This window comes from Stigmatopora argus, chromosome 2 (assembly GCF_051989625.1).
Source record: "Stigmatopora argus isolate UIUO_Sarg chromosome 2, RoL_Sarg_1.0, whole genome shotgun sequence".
Taxonomy (NCBI): domain Eukaryota; kingdom Metazoa; phylum Chordata; class Actinopteri; order Syngnathiformes; family Syngnathidae; genus Stigmatopora; species Stigmatopora argus.
The window spans coordinates 23793520-23815706 of NC_135388.1; the positions used below are offsets into that span (position 1 = coordinate 23793520).

The 22187-nt window shown below is 44.9% G+C and overlaps 1 protein-coding gene across 7 annotated transcripts in view; it reads left to right on the forward strand.

Annotated features, from left to right (window-relative positions):
- The window catches only part of tpcn2 (two pore segment channel 2), a 150145-nt gene that overhangs the window by 19335 nt on the left and 108623 nt on the right, over positions 1–22187 (forward strand). For all 7 annotated transcript variants that reach the window (XM_077619424.1, XM_077619462.1, XM_077619415.1 and 4 more), the window contains 3 exons: positions 16237–16414; positions 16502–16618; positions 20608–20714. In XM_077619424.1, coding sequence (XP_077475550.1) covers positions 16237–16414; positions 16502–16618; positions 20608–20714 — 402 coding nt within the window. The remainder of the gene's footprint in view (positions 1–16236; positions 16415–16501; positions 16619–20607; positions 20715–22187) is intronic.

Sequence of the window (22187 nt, forward strand, 5' to 3'; positions counted from 1 at the left end):
TGAAATAGAGGTTTTATATATGTATGTGCGTGTGTGCGTGCGTGTGTATGTGTATGTATATGTATGTATATTGGATTGGATTGGATAACTTTATTCATCCCATATTTGGGAAATTTCATTGTCACAGTAGCAAGAGGTGAGAATGCAGGAAAGGCATTTTAGACATAAATATATAGGTAATAAGCAAGTTGGTAAATAAATAAATATATAAGTAAATAAATAAATAAGTGTGTTGCTGAAAAAAAAACATCCATCCACCCATCCTGACACACACCTACAGGCCACCCACCGCTTGGACGGGCGAGGTCGAGCGGGGAGCTTGGTCAGGAGCTCGAGCGTCCAGCCCCTCCTTCCGCTTCTCCCTGTGATGCGGCGCTCGCCGCCTCCTCTGGGAGGACGGCACAGCACGCCGGCCGCTACGTGGTGGCTCATTGTAGATGGCCAGCCGACACGGGGAAAAACCTCGCTGCTGTGCCTGCCCACAAAGATATGACGGGCGGTGTTCGAAACTCCTACCTGAGCCTCCCCGCCGGCCGCCACGTGGTGGTCCATTGTAGATGGCCAGCCGACACGGCGAATCCTGGTTGGGGTAATCCAGGTCGGAGTAATCGGAGGAGCAGTCGGTGTCAACTTCCTCCGGGGGGTGTATCGAAGTCCGAATCGGCTGAGGGAATCACAGTCCAAGTCCGAATCTCCACCCCACAAATCAATTAGCTCCCGGTCATCCTCACAATCAGAAAAATCAGAGTCCAAACCGAGATAGCTGAGGCGTTCAACCGGGGCCGATGGAGGCTGGGGATTCTCCCTCTATTGAGGAAAAGAATAGCTGGAGTTCGAATTCAGATAACTCGGGCGATGAACATGGGGCGTCGGAATTAGAGTATTCTCATTTGGCTGTGCCATCAGCCCAGCGCGCCGGAGTGAGATATGGGGCGGGTTATCGGTGAAACTTGAGCTGGGGCGTTCGACCGGGGCCAATGGAGGCTCAGAATTACCTCCAAGTCGGCATAGTAGCCAGGAGAAAGGAGGGGGGCAATGATCGGGGGAGTGTGAAGTGGATGGCTGGCGTCGGCTGAAATAAAGGATGTATCCGCTTCCGTGGTCCAACAAAGAGTTTTGGAAAGGTTTCGCATACCTTGAGCATTAACCATCTGCCGGAGTGGATGGGTGAGTTCAGCAAAATCAGGAACATGATGTCTGGAGTAGTTGCAAAGGCCAAGAAAAGCCAGCATGGATTTGACATTTGTTGGTTTAGGATGATGGAGAATATCATCTTTGTGAGAGGGCGACATCCCAGTGCCGTGGCGTGAAATCAGGCGACCGAGAAAGAAAACATGTGGTCGTGCAATCTGAAGCTTAGATTTGGAACACTTCAAACCAACAGAGGCCAAATGAGAAAGCAAAGACCGGGTGGCTTCAAGGCAACAGGTTTCAGATGGAGCAGCCAGCAAAAGGTCATCCACATATTGTACCAGGAGAACACCAGGGGGCATCACAAGTGGAGACGGTAACTGGTGGAGACTGTCGTTGAAGAGTCCAGGTGAAAGAACAAAGCCTTGAGGCAGACGAGTGTAAGAATAACCTACACCATTCCAAGTAAAAGCAAAAAATTGTTTCATCGAAGGATGGAGTGGTATGCAAAAGAAAGGATTAGCCAAGTCAATGCAACTGAAATGAGTGTGGGCAGATGTCATTTGAGACAATGATGAGTGGAGGTTCGGGACAGGTAAAGTGGGAGTCAAGGCGGCCGCATTTATCGCGAGTAAGTCATGTACCATGCGAAATTTTCCAGTGCCTTTCTTTTCAATGGGTAAAATGGGCGTATTATAGTCACAGCCCTGAATTTCCTGCTTGTAGCAGGCCCTCAATTGTTTCCGAAATGCCAATCATCCCAGCGTCTCTTACAGAGTATTGGGGAACATACACTTGTCCTGGTTTCATTTGAAATGCAACAGCAGAGGCGTTGCATAAACCAACATCAGTGGGATCCGTGGACCACAGTGATGTGGGAAGGGAGTCAAGAAGTCGACCAGCATAATCACTGTCAGTAGTTTCACGTCCATGATGACTATCCAGAAGCTGGTGTTTCAAAGCAGAGGTGGGTAGAAATGCGTTAAATTGAATCCAATAAGCGTCAAGTGACGGGGAAAAGAACAGTTGAGAGTGAAATGAAACTTGCCAATCAGTTGTCTGTGTACATGCCAGGACAAACAGACCCAGATCCTTTGCTGTGTGCTTAGGCGAGACCATCAAAGAGACATGTGGTTGGCAAGGAGGCATAGATGGATCCGGAGGATCTGCCATCATGTACCACTTGAGTTGTTCAGGACTCAGAGACACCGAAAAGGCGACACCTGGTTTGCCAGCAAATACATCTCCCATGTCCAATTCCCATGTGTTGATTGTCTGAAATGCCTCACCATAAATCTCATCTCCCAATCTGTCATAGTACAGAGTGCAATGCATACAATCAGAAACCATATCATAAGAGCTGAGGTTGCCAATCCAAGGTGACCAGAGAGTCCAAAAGTGTTCAGCTTCGAGCCAGCCACTGGAGTCAACAACAACTCTTGCCCAGTAGATGTCGGCTGCGGCGCACGCCACAGGGTGTTGTTCAACAAGCGGAAACTGTGAGATGGCGCTAGAGGCAGAGGCGGCAGAGCAGCAGTAGGTGTTACCATCCGGAAATTCTAGGATGAGTCCTTCAGTGCTGCATATGATGATAGGGCACGTGGCAATGAGGAGATCTTTGCCCAAAAGATTGACTGGACAGTTAGGTGCAAACACAAAAGAATCCAAAAACGCATGTGAAAAACATTGAACAGTCACTGGCGTTGTCAATTGCAGGGCAGTCTTTTCACTCTTGAATCCAACAAGTAAGATGCTCTTTCTGGTCAGAGAGCTATCAGGGGGCAGGGCCGTGACGGTAGAATGTCGAGCACCTGTGTTGACCATGAATGATAGAGATACTCCTCCTACCGTCAAGACCATCAAAGGCTCCTGCAGGCCTAAACAAATGGATTCCGGGCACCATCATTGTGGGAATTGTCCACCAGAGGGAGGCAGATACTGTTGATTTGGCACTGGGGGATATCCATGTGGTTCTCGAGGTTGTCGAGGAGGATAACCTCTCCCCCGAGGTCCTCTATAGTAGCCATGTGTAGATTGTCGGCCTCTGCCTCTGCTTCTTCATCCAGACGCTTGAGGTCGATGACTGCAATCACGTGCCCAATGACCAGGCCGTCCACAGTTGAAACACGCGTTTCGGCCACCAGGAGACGTACCTCGACCCATGAATGGACCTGCTTGATACATCATACACACGGAATCAACAGAAGGAGAAGAAACACTAGCAAGGGTGGCTTCATCTTGCTTTTTTAAGTTTTGTAACTGCAACATGGCAAGTTGTGTTTCTGTCTTGTGTTTGTCTACCTTAGACTCTAAGTCTTTAGCATGTCTCCTCAAATTGTGTTTAAGATGTGACAACCACCTGTCTACCTCAGCACTTGGAAGATCCGGATTGGCCTCCATAGCCTGTCCCACAGACTTGGGCACTCCCTTCAAAATGGCTGCTCGGAACACTCGCGAATGCAAGGCGGAGGCCCTGGGGGAGCATGACCTGTCTTTAGAGTGTAATCAGTGAGGGCCCGGTCAATGAAGGCCGCAGCCTCTTCATCTGCTTTGGGAGAAAACACAAGATCAGAAATGATGCAATCAGGGAGGGGAAATAGTGTATCTAAAGCAGTAGACAAGATGAAATAATTTTCCTGCAAAGAGCTTGATTATCAGGGAGAGAAGAGAAACCTGAATTTTGGATCAGTGTCCAACTGTGAAAGCAGACATGATTGTGTAAGAAGAATACAAATGTCACCTGCCGTTAACATTTGTCCCGTTACCACTCTCTGCACGGCTTGAAGCCAGTTGGTACCACCAGATTGCATGGGTGGAAGTTTCTGCATCAACACACACATCAGTTGGAGAGAAAGGTTTGTAAAATATAGCAGTGTTACCAGTTGATTGGTCAACTTTGGCTAACATGGGTGCCTGCAAGATTTGGGAACGAGTTACAGGTTGATGAGGATGAAACATTGGATCATTAGAAGATTCCTCAAGGGCCTCAGGCCCTGAGGTCCGGTCCATAATGGAGTCAGCATTGGCACCCAATGTTCCCTCTAAGCTGCGCGCGTGCGCAATTGCACACTACTCTCGTCCTCTCTGCGCAGCAGCAATCATATGGCGCGCAGTAATTTTTTTTTTTACCCCTTTCCCCATGATGGCGCCGTTTAAGCGGCAGCCAGTGGCAGTAGTTCTGTCCACTCTTATGTTTTTCGTGTTTTACAGCATGTTTTACATGAAAAATTAGAGGGAACATTGACATGCACCTGCTTGTGGCAGGTGTGATACTGGTGTGCCCATAGCAAGCAATGATGATGTCGTGACCGGATGATTCGCTTAAAGACGTTTCGCCGACGGACGTTTGACAGACGGACAGGTCGCCGAATGAACGTTCGTTCAAACAGTGTTTAATGATTAAATACAAATACTAGTATTTGTTAGTTTAATGATTAAATACAAATACTAGTATTTGTATTTATCAGTGGCGGGCCATCAGGGCCTGCAAGGCCTTCTCTGCTTAGATATATATAATGATTGATTATTAAACACTGTTTTCAGCTGGATTTGACCGAATTTGAGAGCATTTTGAGCCGTTTGGCGAATGGACGTATATGGACGTTTTTTTGCCTCCATCGCGACATCATCGCAACATTGTACCGAGGAATTCACTTCCCTGGGCTCGGTTCTAATGTCCAAAGAGCTCCAGTATTTGTATTTAATCATTAAATGCTGTTTTAAGATGGATTTGACCCGATTGCTGTCATTTTACGGCTCGGTTCTGCTACATCTGCCCCCCCAAGAGTGCTTATTCCCGGGCTGCCATGCCCGCCCAAGAGTGCTTATTCCCGGGCTGCCATGCCCGCCCAAGAGTGCTTATTCCCGGGCTGCCATTGATGGTAGACTAATAAATTGAGAGTGATGAGCGGCAAAGGGAAATGAATCATTGATTTTTACTATAATTTGGACAACGCCGGCGGCGGGCCGGATTAAAAATCCCAACGGGCCGTATATGGCCCACGGGCCGAGGTTGAAAAACTTGTACACACACGATCCGGGGGCGGGGCGAGCGCGCGAATCCCGTTTCGGCGAAACCTCCGTTCGGCCGAATGGACGTTCCGCCGAACGTTCATTCGGCCGAACGGAGGTTTCCGGGCGACCTGCCCGTCTGTCAAACGTCCGTCGGCAAAACGTCTTTAGGCGAATCATCCGAGTACCGATGATGTCGCTCACACTGGTACTCAGTGCGCTCAGGGAGGTTGTCTTTCTGCCCAGACCAACGAAAAATTTGAGGGAACATTGTTGGCACCTGAAAGATTCTGGATATGACACTTTAATTTTGTTAATTGATCCTGTAATTGAGCAACATACAACTTGTTCTCATCCTCCTTATTAGAAATGGAGGCAGATACGTCCGGTTCTCTAATCAGTTGGGCAGATTTATGTCCAGCGCACAGGGAGGGGCACTGCTCCCTCATTCCGGCGTTCGCTCTGTCTTCATGCTGAGTGGCGATTTTTTTTAGTTGATCTCTTATGTTTTGTGGAACCTCTTGGCGTCTGTTTAATTCTGCCTTCTCTAGTCCTAACTGAGTGAGACGTGTGAATGGGTCGTATCCCACATCAGCAATATTGGCCAATTTTTCTTGTAATTCTTTAATGGCAGCGGTCACTCCACTAGCCAGGGTTTCTGCAACTGAATTCATGTTTGCTGTCTGTTGTGAGCGCGTGAGAGACGTTCGATCATCTACATCTACTTCAAGTCGGCCAGCAGTTACATTAAGCACAGGAGCTTGGATTTCATTCAAAGATTTTCTGACATCATGGTAGTGTGACAGCATAAATGGGTTAAGTGGAGATACCGCCGAAAACCGTTTCTCCTTCGAGTAAGGAGGCGGTGATGGCACCAGACCAACACTATCTTCTTTAACCGCCACACAAGACAACTTCAACGCACATTCCATAGGTATCATTTTCGCATTCGCTTTCATTTCCCCAACTTTCTTAGCATTGTCTCACTCTTTTACCTCTTGTAGACAACCTGTTAGTTTTTTCCACTTTTATTCTCAAAGCTTCCCTCTCCTAACGCAAGCCATTTCAGTTTCTTTCATTACTGTCACTAAACATGCAGTTGAAAACATAGGGGGAAACCAGCCGTCCCCACAACACTTATACATCCATTCCGTCAATCGTTCTCTCATACTCTCACGTTCTTTTTTAGGCAAACCTCCGACACAAACATCACAGGCATTCTTAACCTGTTCGCTCAACAACACTTGCTCAGGATGGTTAGGAATTTGCCGCAAATCAAACCAATTACTGTCCCTGTCAAACTCTCCCTCCATTTTGTTTTCAATTATCTGTATTTGTATTATTCTTTCAAAAGCACTCGAACGTATTATTGGGTTGGATTGGATTGGATAACTTTATTCATCCCGTATTCGGGAAATTTCATTGTGACAGTAGCAAGAAAAGGCATAGTTATAAGTTAGACAGTACAGTCGCAAAGGCCGCACAACAACAAAGCAAAAGCAAAAAGTACAAAGCAAATCAAAGTAAATCGAAACTGGAAAATGGAAACAAAAACTGGAACCACACACAAGAAGTCTTCCACAAGATGGGGAACTTCTGCAGACTGCGACCGAGGTAGAGAATATGCAGAGTCACTCTTCCAAGCTTATCCGCACAGTTTCTCAGTAGTCTGGAGCTGAAGACAACAGTAGCAGAGTAGGGCACCTCAACTCCGTTGCTGGTAAGCGCCGACATCTTTCCATCTTATCCCACGATGGAATGGTTGGCCACAAGCGTTGCCTCTTCTCCGGGCACTTTTGTCCAGCTCCGAATCCCTGGCGGCACCGAGGTGTTGCTACTTCCGCTGCGTATTGTAACAGCTAGTCCCATGTGTGTGACAGCGTAGGCATGGCTGAATGTTTCCAAAAAAATAAGTAGCCGAAAGAAGCTAGGCTAACAGAACAAGGAAAGTTGTAAAAACATTAAAGTAAAAAGTATAAAGTACAAAGTAAAGTAAAAAGGAATGTATTAAGAAATATTAAAATGTAATTAAAAAAAGATAAAAGGGCTGTAAATCACAAAAAACATAAGAGTGTACAGAGCTACTTCCACTGGCTCCCACGTGAACGCCGCCATCTTGGATCACATAGGTACTTGATTTAAATCAAATTAGAAGTACCCGATCCTCAATTTACCAAAAGCACTCTGTTTCGGATTGTGTCTTTATTGAATTGAATACAAGCACAACAGCGCGTAGCATTATGGGTAGAACTGAGAACGTGCTACAATGATGAACCACTAGATGTCGCTAACTGCTCACTATTCAGTACTATAATCTGTAACATCTTCCTTCCTTTAAATTACTGTTCTGTAACTTTAGAGTAACCTTTTATTCACTTTAAACATTGCTGCCCACCATGACATATTGTTCTGAACATAAACAATTCTTGTATTATGCTTATTCTTGACATTAACCCTTGCACTAACAAAATGACATTTTTCTTCTCTTTTTTTTTCTTTTTTTAACAATCGAACAACAAACCGAAAGTCTCTTGTGCAACTTCTTCGTGTGTGTGTGCTGTCCTTGTCAGCAATCCAACAATAAACCAAAGTCTCTAGTGCAATTTCTTCGTGTGTGTTGTCAGTCTATGTATGCGTGGGTCTGGGCTTAGTGAGGGCAGCGTGCAGCCTACACCCTAGTCGAACCCATGTTTTCATGTATGCTCTCCAATTCAGTTGAGGCGGTGGCCGTGAGAGGCGGCCACAACGTGTTGAGACTGCCTGGCCTGGTGAGTCGCTGCGTCTCTCCGGTGTCTGGCATCGTCCTGGTGCCGGTGTAGACGGACTGCGAGGAGCCAAACTGCTTGGGGCGCTTGGACTTCCCGCACGATGCGATTCCCCATGGCCTGACCCATGGGCAGTCTCTGCCCGGGCTGATGTCCCAGTCCCATGTCCCTGTTCCAGACTTCGCTGTTCCAGTCCCTTTATTTCTGCTGAGTGCTCTGCCACTCGTAGATCCACGCGGTTGCGCATGTAGAGAGTGCCGTGAACATCCACCACGAATGAGCGAGCAGCAACCTTCTGAATGCATTGGCCCATTGGCCATCTCCCCATGCGGTCACCCGGAAGCGACTTCATTCTGATCTGATCTCCCACATTTAGCTCTGGGAGGTCTTTGGCGGATCTGTCGTAAGTCGATTTCACCGTCCGCCGTTTCCACACCAACTTGTCAGTCACTCCGACCACCACATGTGGTTGCAGTAGGCTGTCTACAACTGGTAGAGAGGATTTGAGCCTCCTTGACATTAAGCGCTGGGCGGGGCTACTGCCTAACCCCTCTGTGGGCATGTTGCGCCAGTGGAGGATGGCCATCCATACGTCTGTCGCATCTGTTTTCGCCCGCTTACAGAGCGATTTGACTTTACAGCCTCCTTGGCTTTGCCGTTTGACTTCGGATGGCGGGGCGATGACGTGACATGGGTAAAACCCCAGCTTGATGCAAACTTTCTGAATAGTTCACAGGCGAATTGGGGGTCATTGTCAGTAATCACCTTGTCCGCTTGCCCATGACGCGCAAATTGGGCTCTGCAGCGCCTGATCAGCGTGTTGGCGGATAGGTCAGGAAGCTGGTCAATTTCCCAGAAATCCGAGTAGGGCTCTACAAGAATGAGAAAGTATTTGCTCGCATATGCGTATATGTCCATGCTTACCGTCTGCCACGGACGCATGGGTATCTCATGTGAAATCATGGATTCATTTTCTGAACCCTTTTGAACTCTTGAAACTGCATGCGGAACAGTTAGCTACAAAATCTTTGATTTCAGCTCTCATGGCCAGAAGAGGGTGTCCCTGGCCCGTCTATAACAGGCCTCGCCACCAATATGGCTCAAGTGTATCCTCTTGAGCAGCTCTGCCCTAAGGGCCTTTGGAATAATGATGCACTGCTCTCTGTATACCACTCCATTCTGCACATTCAATTCATCTCAGAATGGCCAGTAGTCTTGCGCCGCCAGCAGTGTGTCCTCCTTGAAGTCAGGCCACCCGTGCAGGATTACCTTCTTCAGCTCGTGGAGTATCTCATCCGTTTCTGTATGCTGCGCTATCTGCTGGAATCGGAAGGTAGTGACATTCAGGTGCTGGGCTTGGTCCAGCTTTGCATACTCTGCCTGGGCTGAAAACTCAGTGTGGCGCGCAAGTGGAGTGTCTGTTGCTATGCGTGGCAGCGCAGCTCAAGAATCATCACATAATCACAAAATGCTTTTTTGTCTCTGTCTATATATGCTTTTTAAAAATCATTCCATCCCATAATCCTGCGATGCATTTTTTGTCTCTCGGTTTTATTTATTTTATATTTTTAAGATTTGTGTCACTAACATACATTTCAGGCCCAGGCTTATACACCACATCCAGGTTGTAGCACTGCAGTTGCATTAACATTCCTTGGAGACGTTTTGGCGCACTCAGGAGAGGCTTCTTGAATATGGTGATCAGCGGTTTGTGGTCCGTTTCTGCTATGACCATTTCTCTGCCATATAAGTACTGGTGGAATCTTTGGCACGCAAAAACTATGCTCAGACACTCTTTCTTGATTTGAGCATAATTTTGTTCAGTTTGTGTTAGGGCTCTCAAGGCGAAAGCCACCGGCTGTCCGCCTTGCAGCAAGCAGCATTCAAGCCCACTCATCAGCTGGCATCACTCTGGATGGTGACAGGTTTTGTGACGTCATAGTATCAGAGAAAAGATGTGTTGGAGACCAGCCGCTTTATCTCATTTACTGCGTCCTCATGTTTGGCTAGCCAGTGCCATTCTGTATCTTTATCCAAGAGTCTGCGGAATGGTTCACACACCTCAGAGAGCTTTGAGAGGAATTTGGCGAGATAGGTCACAAACCCGATGAAGCGTTGCACAGCCTTTGCATTTTTGGGAGTCGGCAACTCCACCACAGCTCGTGTTTTTTCTGTGTCTATCTTTAGTCCGTCTGACGACAGTATGTGCCCGTGGAAGTGAACCGATTGAAGTTTGAATTGCAGCTTTTGCTCACTCAGTCTCAACTTCACGGCTCTGCACCGCTCCATGAGAGCATGCAGGTTGTTGTCGTCCCGTACAGCGTCTGCCTCTGTGTCAACACACCCAACAACCAGGATGTCATCGGCTATTGGTTTGATGCCAGCTAGGCCCGCTAGAAGTTCGTGCTGTTTGCGTTGGTAGATCTTCGATGCTACCGAAACACCGAATGGCAGCTTGAGCCACCTCATGCGGCCCCATGGTGTCCAAAACGTCGTCAAGCAACTGCTTTCCTCATCAAGTCTCCACTGTAGGAAAGCGTCGCGGGCATCGACCAATGTAAATATTTGAGATTTAGGTAGCTTGTACAGTACATCTTCAAGTGTTGGCATGTGATAGTGAGACATAGCAGGGCTCGGTTTAGGGGTTTAGGGACGATACATAGTCTTATTTTTTCCGGTTTTGCAACTGTTACCATATTACTTATCCACACTGTAGGTTCGCTCACTGGTGCGACATTGCCTGCTCTGATGTGTCTGTCTAGTTCGTCCTTGACCCTCTCCCTTAATTCTACAGGAACATTCCGAGGTGCGCCCTGTACTGGGGTTACATTTGGATCGAGCTCAAAGTGTATTTCACCTGGGACTGACTCGACAGGGTCATTGAAGACGTCAGCATAATTGAATAGCAGCTGCTCTTTAGTGAGGGGCATGCCTTCTCCTCCCTCTACTTTGTTCAGCTCCTCGGGTATTGTGAATGTCAATAAGCCCAGGCGCCCACATCTGGCTCCAGAGAGGAGGAGCTCTTGATGCGTTTCCACCACCTCAAAGACCAGTTCATGCTTTTCTCCTTTAATGACGCATTCTGTGTGGGATCTCCCTTGTGATAGCATAGTTTCACCTTAGTAAAGTCTCAGCCTAGTTGATCTTGGGTGTAGGGCTGTACCCGGCGACAACTTCTCTTTGGTCCTACTGCTCATGACGTTACAAGTGGCACCGGTGTCTAGCTGGCATGCTTGCCTTTTCTTGTTCAATCGCAGGTGCACAAACCATTTCCTACCTTTTCAATTAACTGTGCTGATGCATTCTGTGGCCATGAACATATTATCCACATCTCCGTCTTCATCTCTGCCCTCTCGCTCTACAGCAGGGGTGGCCAAGTCCGGTCCTCGAGAGCCGTTATCCGCTCTGTTTTCCATATCTCCCTCCACCAACACACCTGAATCAAATCATCGGGATTGGTATCAAGCTTCTGGACAGCTTGCTGATGAGTTGATTATTTGATTCAGGTGTGTTGGTGGAGGGAGATATGGAAAACAGACCGGATTGTGGCTCTCGAGGACTGGAGTTGGCCACCCCTGCTCTACAGCTTCCAGCACATTTGTTCCCTGCCACGCTTGTGGCTGTTTCCGCTGTATTTGCAAGCCAACTGCTCTCTTCTCTTGTCCAGCATTCTATACCTCTCAGTCTGTGTCTCTGCTGCATTCACACTGTCCACTTGTACTTGCGGCCTCTCCATGGTTTTCATGTGTTTCTCAGTCAGCTCAGCAAGCTGACATATTTCGACTGCCGCTGTCAACATGAGGTCTTGCTCACGCAGCAAGCGCCTTCGAGTGTCCTCACTTGCAACCCCGAGCACGAGCCTGTCACAAATTATCTCATCTTAACCGACGACACTCACACAATGTAGCTCTTTCCTTTAGCCTTGTTAAAAAACTGTTTATTGGCTCATCAGTCTCTTGTTTGCAGCAACCGAACATATATCTCTCATGAATCACGTTTCTTGCAGGTTTAAAATACTCCCCCAATGCATTTAAGATGGCAGTAGGGTCTTTCCTTTGATCCTCCGTCAATACCACATTATGCATATAGACGTGGTGGCACTCGTTACCCATTAGCCGTCTCTGAGAGGCAGCTTGCACCTCCTGAGATTTCTCATTTAGCCCTGTGGCTAACACAAAGTCCTCAAATTCAGCACGAAAACTGTCCCAGTTCTTTGCCAAATCCCCGGACATTTGCATGCTCTCCGGCTCCGGAATCACATTGTTTGCCATTGCTTCTAGTTTTAGCCAGCCACTTCAGAGTATCTGCCAGTCTGCTGTTTTCTTCAGCCAGGACAGTGTTTATTGAATTGAATACAAGCACAACAGCGCATAGCATTATGGGTAGAACTGAGAACGTGCTACAATGATGAACCACTAGATGTCGCTAACTGCTCACTATTCAGTACTATAATCTGTAACACACTTGATCCTATTTAATCTTCAATAGTACTTGATAAAACCTAAACAGAAGTACTAGAGCAATAATGTATCAAAAGCATTCGAACCCTTAACTTATCAAAAATGCTAGATCCGTTATTTACCAAATTTACAGACGTCTTATCTTGTTTCTGTAAAATCTTATTTTAATTTGAGGAATTCTAGTCTCTACGATTCTTAATAGAATAAAACAACCTCTGCCAAAATAAAATTATAAGTGTACATAACACTGTTCATTGTCAGGTCCGCTCTTGACATTCAAAAAAAGTCGAACACAAGTAAGCACACAAAGACAGGTGTATGAGGTTTTTAGCCACTTCTGCAGAAGGAGGAGGGGCACGAAGCAAAAGCTGGAAGATGTGTCTATCTTCCCGCTTTTCCAAAGTAGTCTCCCACTCTTCCCACTCTACTCCACGGGCTTTATTGAAACAAGATCACGTGAAAAAGAAATGGGCGGTGACACAAACTTTAGGCGGGAATAGAAAATGGGAGGTGACATAAAAGTAGATGACGCGCCTTAACCCCTAGGTGTTGTTGATGTGAAATTCCAGTAGGCGGCGTGTCTGTAAAATTCTGTTCTAGTGACTAAAATCTAAAAGAATACAAAAGAATACATTTCATATTTCACATTCATCCCGCCACAGTTTATCACTTTAGAATATCAATTTGAGGCACAAATCCCATCCCGATATCAGCTAACAGACAGAAGATCAATTTGGAGGATAAGTGTCCTCTTACCTTATCAAATTGTAGGGCGCCCGATATTCTGCGTAGTAACTAAGAATTTTCATTAAACACATCAATTTGTATCCCTCCTCTCCAGGTTTTAGAATACAAATATCATCATCAGTTACTCTTCACAGGAAAACAACAAAGTCACTTGTCATGGCAAAGGTGAAAACCCGAGCCACTCGAGAAAAATTCCTCTGCGTCCCTCTTAATGAGCAAACACAATTTTTAAGTCAAGACAAGTACATTTACACAGAGGACTCGACATCCTGGGATTTGTCACACTTCGAAGGAGTGCGAGAATCTCCAGCATGGTTTGCCATGCGGTGTAACTGTATTTCACAGTAAGCTACTAGCGTGTGCTGGATTGTGTTTTGAATCATAGCTTTCACACAGGGGATTATACACAGAACAAATACAGAATAGTAGCAAAACCGCAAGAAAGTGGGTTGCAAATTTAATCAGAATAGAGAACCATGATTCCTCTGTGACTTTCATATTGTAGGTCTGCAAAAGGCGGAGGGCAGAGGGGGGAGACCGATCTTCACGTTGGATGATGGCGCGTCTTGTGGCTGCGTCCGGGGAGGTGTGGGTTTGGTCATTTGACGAGCCAAGTTTAGCTAGCACATCCGCCAGGTCGTTACCACGTATGTTGCAGTGGGATCCACAGTAGCTGTAGTCGCTTAAGCGGAGGGAAAAGGGCGATGTCACCCTGAAGTCTTCGGATGGCGGGGTCTTGCGTGTGGGGGTTTCCCATAGCTTGGACCAGCAATTTGCAGTCACTGAGGATGATTGATGTCTGCCAGTCTGCTGTTTTCTTCAGCCAGAAGAGTGCCTCGGTCAATGCCACTTTTTCAGAGTGGTAGGAGCTGCTGCGGGCGCCAGTGGCACCATGCCATTGGTGGATGATTGCAGTCTCCTCGATAACGACGAAACCTGCACCACCGTTCGCATTGCCTTCTTTGGTGGATCCATCTGTCGCGGCGACCACACTGATTTGGTGCTGGCCGTCATTTCGGCTGTATTTACAAAAGAAATCCTGCCGCTAAATGTTGGCGTCAACAGAGCATTCAAAGCTAGACTGTGAACTATGTATATATATTATATATAACTCGGAGCTTGCCGTAATTCCCGGAGGCTTGACCAAAGAATTACAGCCGCTGGACATCGGCATCAACCGGGCTTTCAAATCAAAGTTACGAGCGGGGTGAGAGCAGTGGATGATCGCTGGCGAACACAGCTTCACGAAAAGTGGCAGGCAGCGCCGGGCTTCTTACGCTACGATTTGTCAATGGATCGTTGCCGCCTGGGTGAACGTGTCTGCTTGCACGGTTGTTCGAGCTTTTGCCAAAGCCGGCATAATTTCTAAGGAGCCACATGGAAATTACGGTGACTCTGATAACGAAGAGAGGGGGGGCTGCTATTTGGAAGGCTCGTTTGGGTAATTGTTTAATTCTGACACAGAAGATGAGGAGTTTGAGGGATTTGAAGGTGATGATGACTTGAGTAAATTGTAAAATGTCTAAATAAAGTACAACCGGACTCAGTTTTGCTTCTGTTGCCTTTTTAAAACATGTTTTTAGCATGTGGGTGTAGCGAGGAAGAACTATACAGACGCTCCCCTACTTACGAACACAATTGGTTCCGAGCGATTGTTCATAAGTTGAATTTGTTTGTAAGTTGATTCAGTGCTATATTTTGTATTATAATTTATGTTTAAGGCCGATATAAGTATATTGAAGGTTTATACAAGTGCATTTGTATGTTTAAGGCTTGTATAAGTAACACGCATTGGTTTGTACTGAAAAAAAACATTTAATAAAATGGAGAGAATATGTACAGTACTGTAGAGAGAGAGATTTATGTATTAGAAACTGGGCAAAAGAAGCGACCTAATGACGATTGCACAGTTTTCTTCTTTTTTTCATCATAAATGATGAGGTAGCACTGTATGGCATCATTCAATTGATTTGCAAACTTTGTGCAACGTTCAATATTTGGGTCCTGCTGCTCGATCTTTCTGTTTATAAATGGTACTGAATGTGCAACGCTCACCACTCTCACGCGCATCAAGCTTCGTTATTATTGCCACTCGTTTCAAATGAAATGGCTTGCCTCTTCCTTGCAACTCCCTCAATAGAAGCCTTTAGCTTTTTACCAACCATATTCAATATTGGATGCATGGGATATTTAATGATACAAATGAAAAAGGTTCTTTGCACACTGGAGATACATTCACGCACTTCCGCATTGCAACGAAGAAGAAGGTAGATGCTGGGTGAGCTGAGCTCTCACAGCGCCAGGCGTCGGTATTAGCGGCGGAAAGAAGTACTACTCCGAAAAAGGGGCGAAATACAAAATTGGACTTGCGAACATTTTTGGACTTAAACGCAATTTGCAGACATGTTCGTATGTACCGTTGTTCGTAAGTTGAATGTTCGTAAGTAGGGGAGCGTCTGTATTTCCCAGCAGTCACTGCGCACCGGAACCCGGAAATAAGCTGCTTCCGGTAGCCAGCGCTATCGCCAGCCGCTCGGCGCCCCCGCTCCCGCTCGGTGCCGCTTGGTGGTGCTCGGCGCTCACAAAGGGCGCTCTGCATTATAAGGCGCCCTGTCTATTTTGGAGAATTTTTTTGACTTGTTTTGACTTTTATGCGCGCATTATAGGCGTGAAAATACGGTATACATACATATACACACATCTATATACACATCTAAATAGTCGGCTTTTTTGTTGTTGATGACGACAGGGCCTATGTCCGATTATATATATATATATATATATATATATATATATATATATATATATATATATATATATCAGTGGTGGGCCGTGCATTTCACACCTAGGCCTTCAGTAGTATTGTGTGAATCAATCCAACCCTCAATAAGTATTTTATGGCTATAAAACCATTAACAGCTACAGCTGCGACACATACAAAATGTATGTGTATATATATATATATATATATATATATATATATATATATATATATATATATATATATATATATATATATATATAACCTATGTATGTATGTAATGTGTCTTTTGGCAGAGTCAAAATTATACCAGGCATGCATTGATTTATTTCTATATAATGTACTATTTATATTCATGCAGGGGCTTAGGCTTGACCATTGCTGTGGTGCTGTTGCTGGCTTTTGTGGAGCACCCGTCTTCCCTTTCTGTTACTTCAGACTCTCGATATCGCTCTTCACCCTGGGAACCTCCTTGTGGGCTGACTGAAAGCATTGAGATAATTTGTCTTATCATCTTTATTCTTGATCTTGCTGTTAAGGTATATAAATTCAAACACTGTTTTTGAAACAACATATAAGAAAATACACAACATAAACCTGCATCTATTCTTCTGGTTGGTTATCAGAGCTATTTGATTGGCTGGAATGAATTCCGGAAGAACAAATGGCTGATAAGCTATACGATTGTCATCACAGTCTCCATCCTTGATTGGGTCTTGTCCATCAGCATGATCTGTGATGAGGTGAGAATTACATACCACATACTTTGATATCATGCCTTTACTGTGCAATCTTCTTACTTTATCTTTTTTTAAATAAATAACAACACCATATAAATCATTTCATCTCATTTCATTTTCTGAACCGGTTTATCCTCATTAGGGTCGCGGGGGGTGCTGGAGCCAATCCCAGCTGTCTACGTATATCTATAAATCAGACTTAGGCTTGTCATCATCATTGACTAGACAAAAGCCTAATTGTCATCATACCCAGCTGCGTATGACGAAATTGAAAGTGCTTCTCCACAAAGTGCGCTTTTCTCAGGCAAGAGCCCAACCAAGTGATAGTTTCAGACTTGTTGGCATTCTGCCGTGATGGATACATCGCATCACCTCCCGAGCGCAACCAACTCCCGGCGACTGTGAAAAGGTTTGCCTCACCGATGCCAACAAAGAATAACATGGATCACTTACCTCCCACTGTCTGCCTCTTTTATACTATTATTGTCCCAAATTAAACACTATCAATCAACTGCCATTGACGGCGATGGACGTCCGGCGGCCATTGACGGCGATGGACGTCCGGCGGCCATTGACGGCGATGGACGTCCGGCTGCCATTGACAGCGATGGACATCCGGCTGCCATCCATTCTTTTTGACTTGCGGGCCAGAATGGATGGCAGTCGAACGTCCATCGCCGTCAATGGCAGCCGGATGTCCATCGCTGTCAATGGCAGCCGGACGTCCACCGCCGTCAATGGCAGCCGGACGTCCATCGCCGTCAATGGCATCTTATTGGTAATGTGTTTAATTTGGGATTATAATAGTATAAAAGAGGCAAGTTTGTCTATACCAGGGGTGGCCAAACTTTTTGACTTGCGGGCCAGAATGGATACTAAAATTTGACAGCATTTGGAGACGCAATGTAATTTATCAAACCTGGGGATTGAAATATAAGAAAAAAGACACAATTGAAGGTGAAAATTTATTTTCAAATTTACTTTCAACATTAAGAACATATTATTATTCAACGAAAGAGAGCAGTCTTTAAATTGAGAGTGATGAGCGGTATTGCAGGGCAAAGGGAAATGAATGAGGTCATTGATTTTTACTGTAATTTGGACAACCGATTGAAAAGCCTAACGGGCCGTATATGGCCCGCGGGCCGAGGTTGAAAAACATGTGTACACACGAATCTGGGGGCGGGGCGAGCGCGCGGATCCTGCGACGACGAAACGTCCGTCGGCCAAATGTCCGTCGACCAAGCGTCCGTTCTACCAAACGTCTGGTCGACAAAATGTCCGGTCGACCAAACGTCCGGGGACCAAACGTCCGGGGACCAAACGTCCGGCGACCAAACGTCTTTCGACAAAACGTCCGAGTACCTATATATACATACATACACACACACACAGTGGGGCAAATAAGTATTTAGTCAACCACCAATTGTCCAAGTTCTCCTTGAAAAGATTAGAACGGCCTGTAATTGTCAACAAGGGGAAACCTCAAGCCTGAGAGACAGAATGTGGAAAAAAAACCAGAAAATCACATTGTTTGGATTTTAAAGAATTTCTTTCCAAATTAGAGTGGAAAATAAGTATTTGGTCACCTACAAACAAGCAAGATTTCTAGCTGTCAAAGAGGTCTAACTTCTTGTAAAGAGGTCTCCACTTGTTACCTGTATTGATAGCATCTGTTTTAACTCATTATCGGTAAAAAAAAGACACCTGTCCACAACCTCAGTCTCTCACACTCCAAACTCCACTACGGCCAAGACTAAAGAGCTGTCGAAGGACACCAAAGACAAAATTGTAGACCTGCAACAGGCTGGGAAGACTGAATCTGCAATAGTAAAACGCTTGGTGTAAAAAAAATCTACTGTGGGAGCAAATATTAGAAACTGGAAGACATACAAGACCACTGATAATCTCCCTCAATCTAGGGCTCCATGCAAGATCTCACCCCGTGGCGTCAAAATAATAACAAGAACAGTGAACAAAAATCCCAGAACCATACGGGGGGACGTAGTGAATGACCTACAGAGAGCTGGGACTACAGTAACAAAGGCTAATATCAGTAACACAATGCGCCACCAGGGACTCAAATCCTGCACTGCCAGACATCTCCCCCTGCTGAAGCCAGTACACATCCAGGCCCGTCTGCATTTGGATGATCCAGAAGAGGACTGGGAGAATGTGTTATGGTCAGATGAAACCAAAATAGAACTATTTGGTCGAAACACAGGTTCTCGTGTTTGGAGGAGAAAGAATACTGAATTGCATCCGAAGGATACCATACCCCCATGGTACATGGGGATGGAAACATCATGCTTTGGGGCTGTTTTTCTGCAAAGGGACCAGGATGACTGATCTGTGTAAAGCAAAGAATGAATGGGGCCATGTATCGAGAGATTTTGAGTGAAAATCTCCTTCCATCAGCAAGGACATTGAAGATGAGATGTTACCGTAATTACTCGAATATAACACGCATATTTTTGCTATATAATTAATTCCAATAGTTGGGGGTGCGTGTTATAATCAATAACTAAAATAAATTACAAATTTTCGATCGAAAAAAGCATTGTCAAACTCACTTTGACGCACGGACATTGTGCAATTTCCAACTTTGAATTCAAAATACACGCATATTAAAGATCGTCAAGCCTCACAAACATCACAATCCTGCATTAATAAGCTGGAAAGTAGAATACTACATTGTAGTGTAGTACGTACTTGTATTTAAAAATATGTCCAGCGCGGGGCAGTACATTCCCTTGTTACATGTGATAGTCTTTTCCATTGTGCATATCTTCAAATCATTTATTTATTCAATTTGTATGTTCCTTTTCTTGTTTGAGAATGACAATAGATATTTGAATTAAAACATGGTATTGTCAATTGAAATGTAGTCAATGTTCAAGGAAGTCTAAAAGGTATTGCAACATAACATGTCTACATGATATGTTTGTCCACTCTGTGTATCATCTATTGCCCTAAAATTCAAACGCATAACTCCCAACTGCACGACACTCGACACGCTCGTACCTGAAGATTTCTCTATCCGGTTCGGAACAAAACAATCGTGAAACGAAGAAAAAAAGGTAAGATTTCTGGTGCGCACTATATTCGAGTACTGCATTTTTCCAGATTTTTTTGGCCCAAAATTACCTGCGTGTTATTTTCGAGTGCGCGTTATATTCGAGTAATTACGGTATTTTTCCACATTCTGTCTCTCATGGTTGAGGTTTACCCATGTTGACAATTACAGACCTCTCTAGTCTTTTCAAGTAGGATAACTTGCACAATTGGTTGACTCAATACTTATTTGCCCCACCGTATGTATATGTTCTGTATTTAACACATACAGAAGGTATGCATTCTTTATTGAATTACTGTCGTATGTCATTGTCCGAGTCATACTCATTGTTGTGGGACTCCATATATCTTGAGTTGTCAAACCTGTTTTTTCTAATGGGCACGCATGGCGTCATCAATCAGCAGCCCCAGCGAAAAAAAACACCCAGTCTTGTCCCGTGCCCCATTCTTTTTAGAGAACATTTGAGATGTTTGAGGGCGCCTTATATTTGTGAAAATGTAGTATACTATTTTTTAGGTACCTACAAATTTGGGACAGTTATCTTAAAGGTTTTAAGTAAATTAAAGATAAAATACACACTAGAACATATTTGTTCTGTGTCAGCTATACACAGCTCTCAGAGGCTTTGGAACAGACTCGACATTATTATTTTATTCGGGGTGACTGTCATATGAGCAGTTGTCAATTGTGGATGAAAAATTTGAAATGCAATGTCTCTTATAAACCGACGATAATGGAATATTTGTTATGAAATAATTGTTGCATGTGGCTGACTTTCAGAGAAAATTGTGCACATCAGGGGATCTTTACTCATTTGGTTAAGTATAACAATACAGGCTGTGTATTATTTTTATGCTTTTCCAATTTTTATTTCACAGGTCATTTATTTGCTGATTTTCTTCTCATTATTTTTCAGAAATTGAGAGTTCGACGCCTTATTCGGCCATTCTTCCTTTTGCAACAATCGTCCTTGATGAAAAAAACACTGAAGTGCATCAAGAGAACTCTGCCAGAGATTGCCAGGTACTTGGTTTCCCTCACTTAAAAAGAGTACATTTTTGCCTTTATTTAGTCTTTCAACATTGACAAAAAAGTTATCAAAACCTGACCAAAAAATGCTTACAACAGACTAAGAGTAGATAACAGTTCAGCTTCAGATATTGTTTCTGAAATTCTGCGCCATTGTACCATCAAAGCCACGATGAAGCTATTTTATCCCTCGATCCACACCATTGTGCCAGGGGAAATTATCTGCCAGGTAGTCAAAAATGTTAAGATAGTGAGTGAAAAGTTGTAATATTACAAGAATTAATCCATTATACAAGCTTCACTCGTCTGATGAGTTATCACCTTCATGTGATGGTTTGTGTTTCTCAAAGATCCTTGGAGCTATGTTGTTTAGTGGCTTGTGCCCGTGGTAGGGCCACCCATGGCAAACATGTCCAAGGTGAGGACCACACAAATCATGACTCAGTAGACCTTTTAACTGTGTTTTTGACGTTGTGGTCATGTCATCGGCCTTGTGGCCACATGTCTTGAGTACTCTGGTAAAGAGAGGACCGGAGCTGTGAACCAATCACCCTCTGGTGGTGAGTTGGCTCTGATGTGGGGGAGGATGCCATTGTGGCCCGGCAGACCCAAACGTTTTCTGAGGGTCTGCTGGGAACGCCTGGCAGAGTCCCCCTTCATGTACAGTAGGGCAAACAAGTATTTAGTCAAACACCAATTGTGCAAGTTATCCTACTTTGAAAAGATTAGAGAGGCCTGTAATTGTCAACATGGGTAAACCTCAACCATGAGAGACAGAATGTGGGAAAAAACTGAAAATCACATTGTTAGATTTTTAAAAAATGTGTTTGCAAATCATGGTGGAAAATAAGTATTTGGTCAATACAAAAAGTTCATCTCAATACTTTGTTATGTACCCTTTGTTGGCAAAAACGGAGGCCAAACGTTTTCTGTAACTCTTCACAAGCTTTTCAAACACTATTGCTGGTATTTTGGCCCATTCTTCCATGCAGATCTCCTCTAGAGCAGTAATGTTTTGGGGCTGTCGTAGGGCAACACGGACTTTTAACTCCCTCCACAGATTTTCTATGGGGTTGAGATCTGGAGACTGGCTAGGCCACTCCAGGACCTTGAAATACTTCTTACAAAACCACTCCTTTGTTGCCCTGGCTGTGTGTTTTGGATCATTGTCATGCTCAAAGACCCAGCCACGTCTCATCTTCAATGTCCTTGCTGATGGAAGGAGATTTTCACTCAAAATCTCTTGATACGTGGCCCCATTCATTCTTTCCTTTACAGAGATCAGTCGTCCTGGTTCCTTTGCATAAAACAGCCCCAAAGCATGATGTTTCCACCCCATGCTACCCAGTGGGTATGGTATCCTTGAAATTCAGTATTCTTTCTCCTCCAAACACGAAAACCTGTGTTTTGACCATATAGTTCTGTTTTGGTTTCATCTGACCAAAACACATTCCCCCAGTCCTCTTC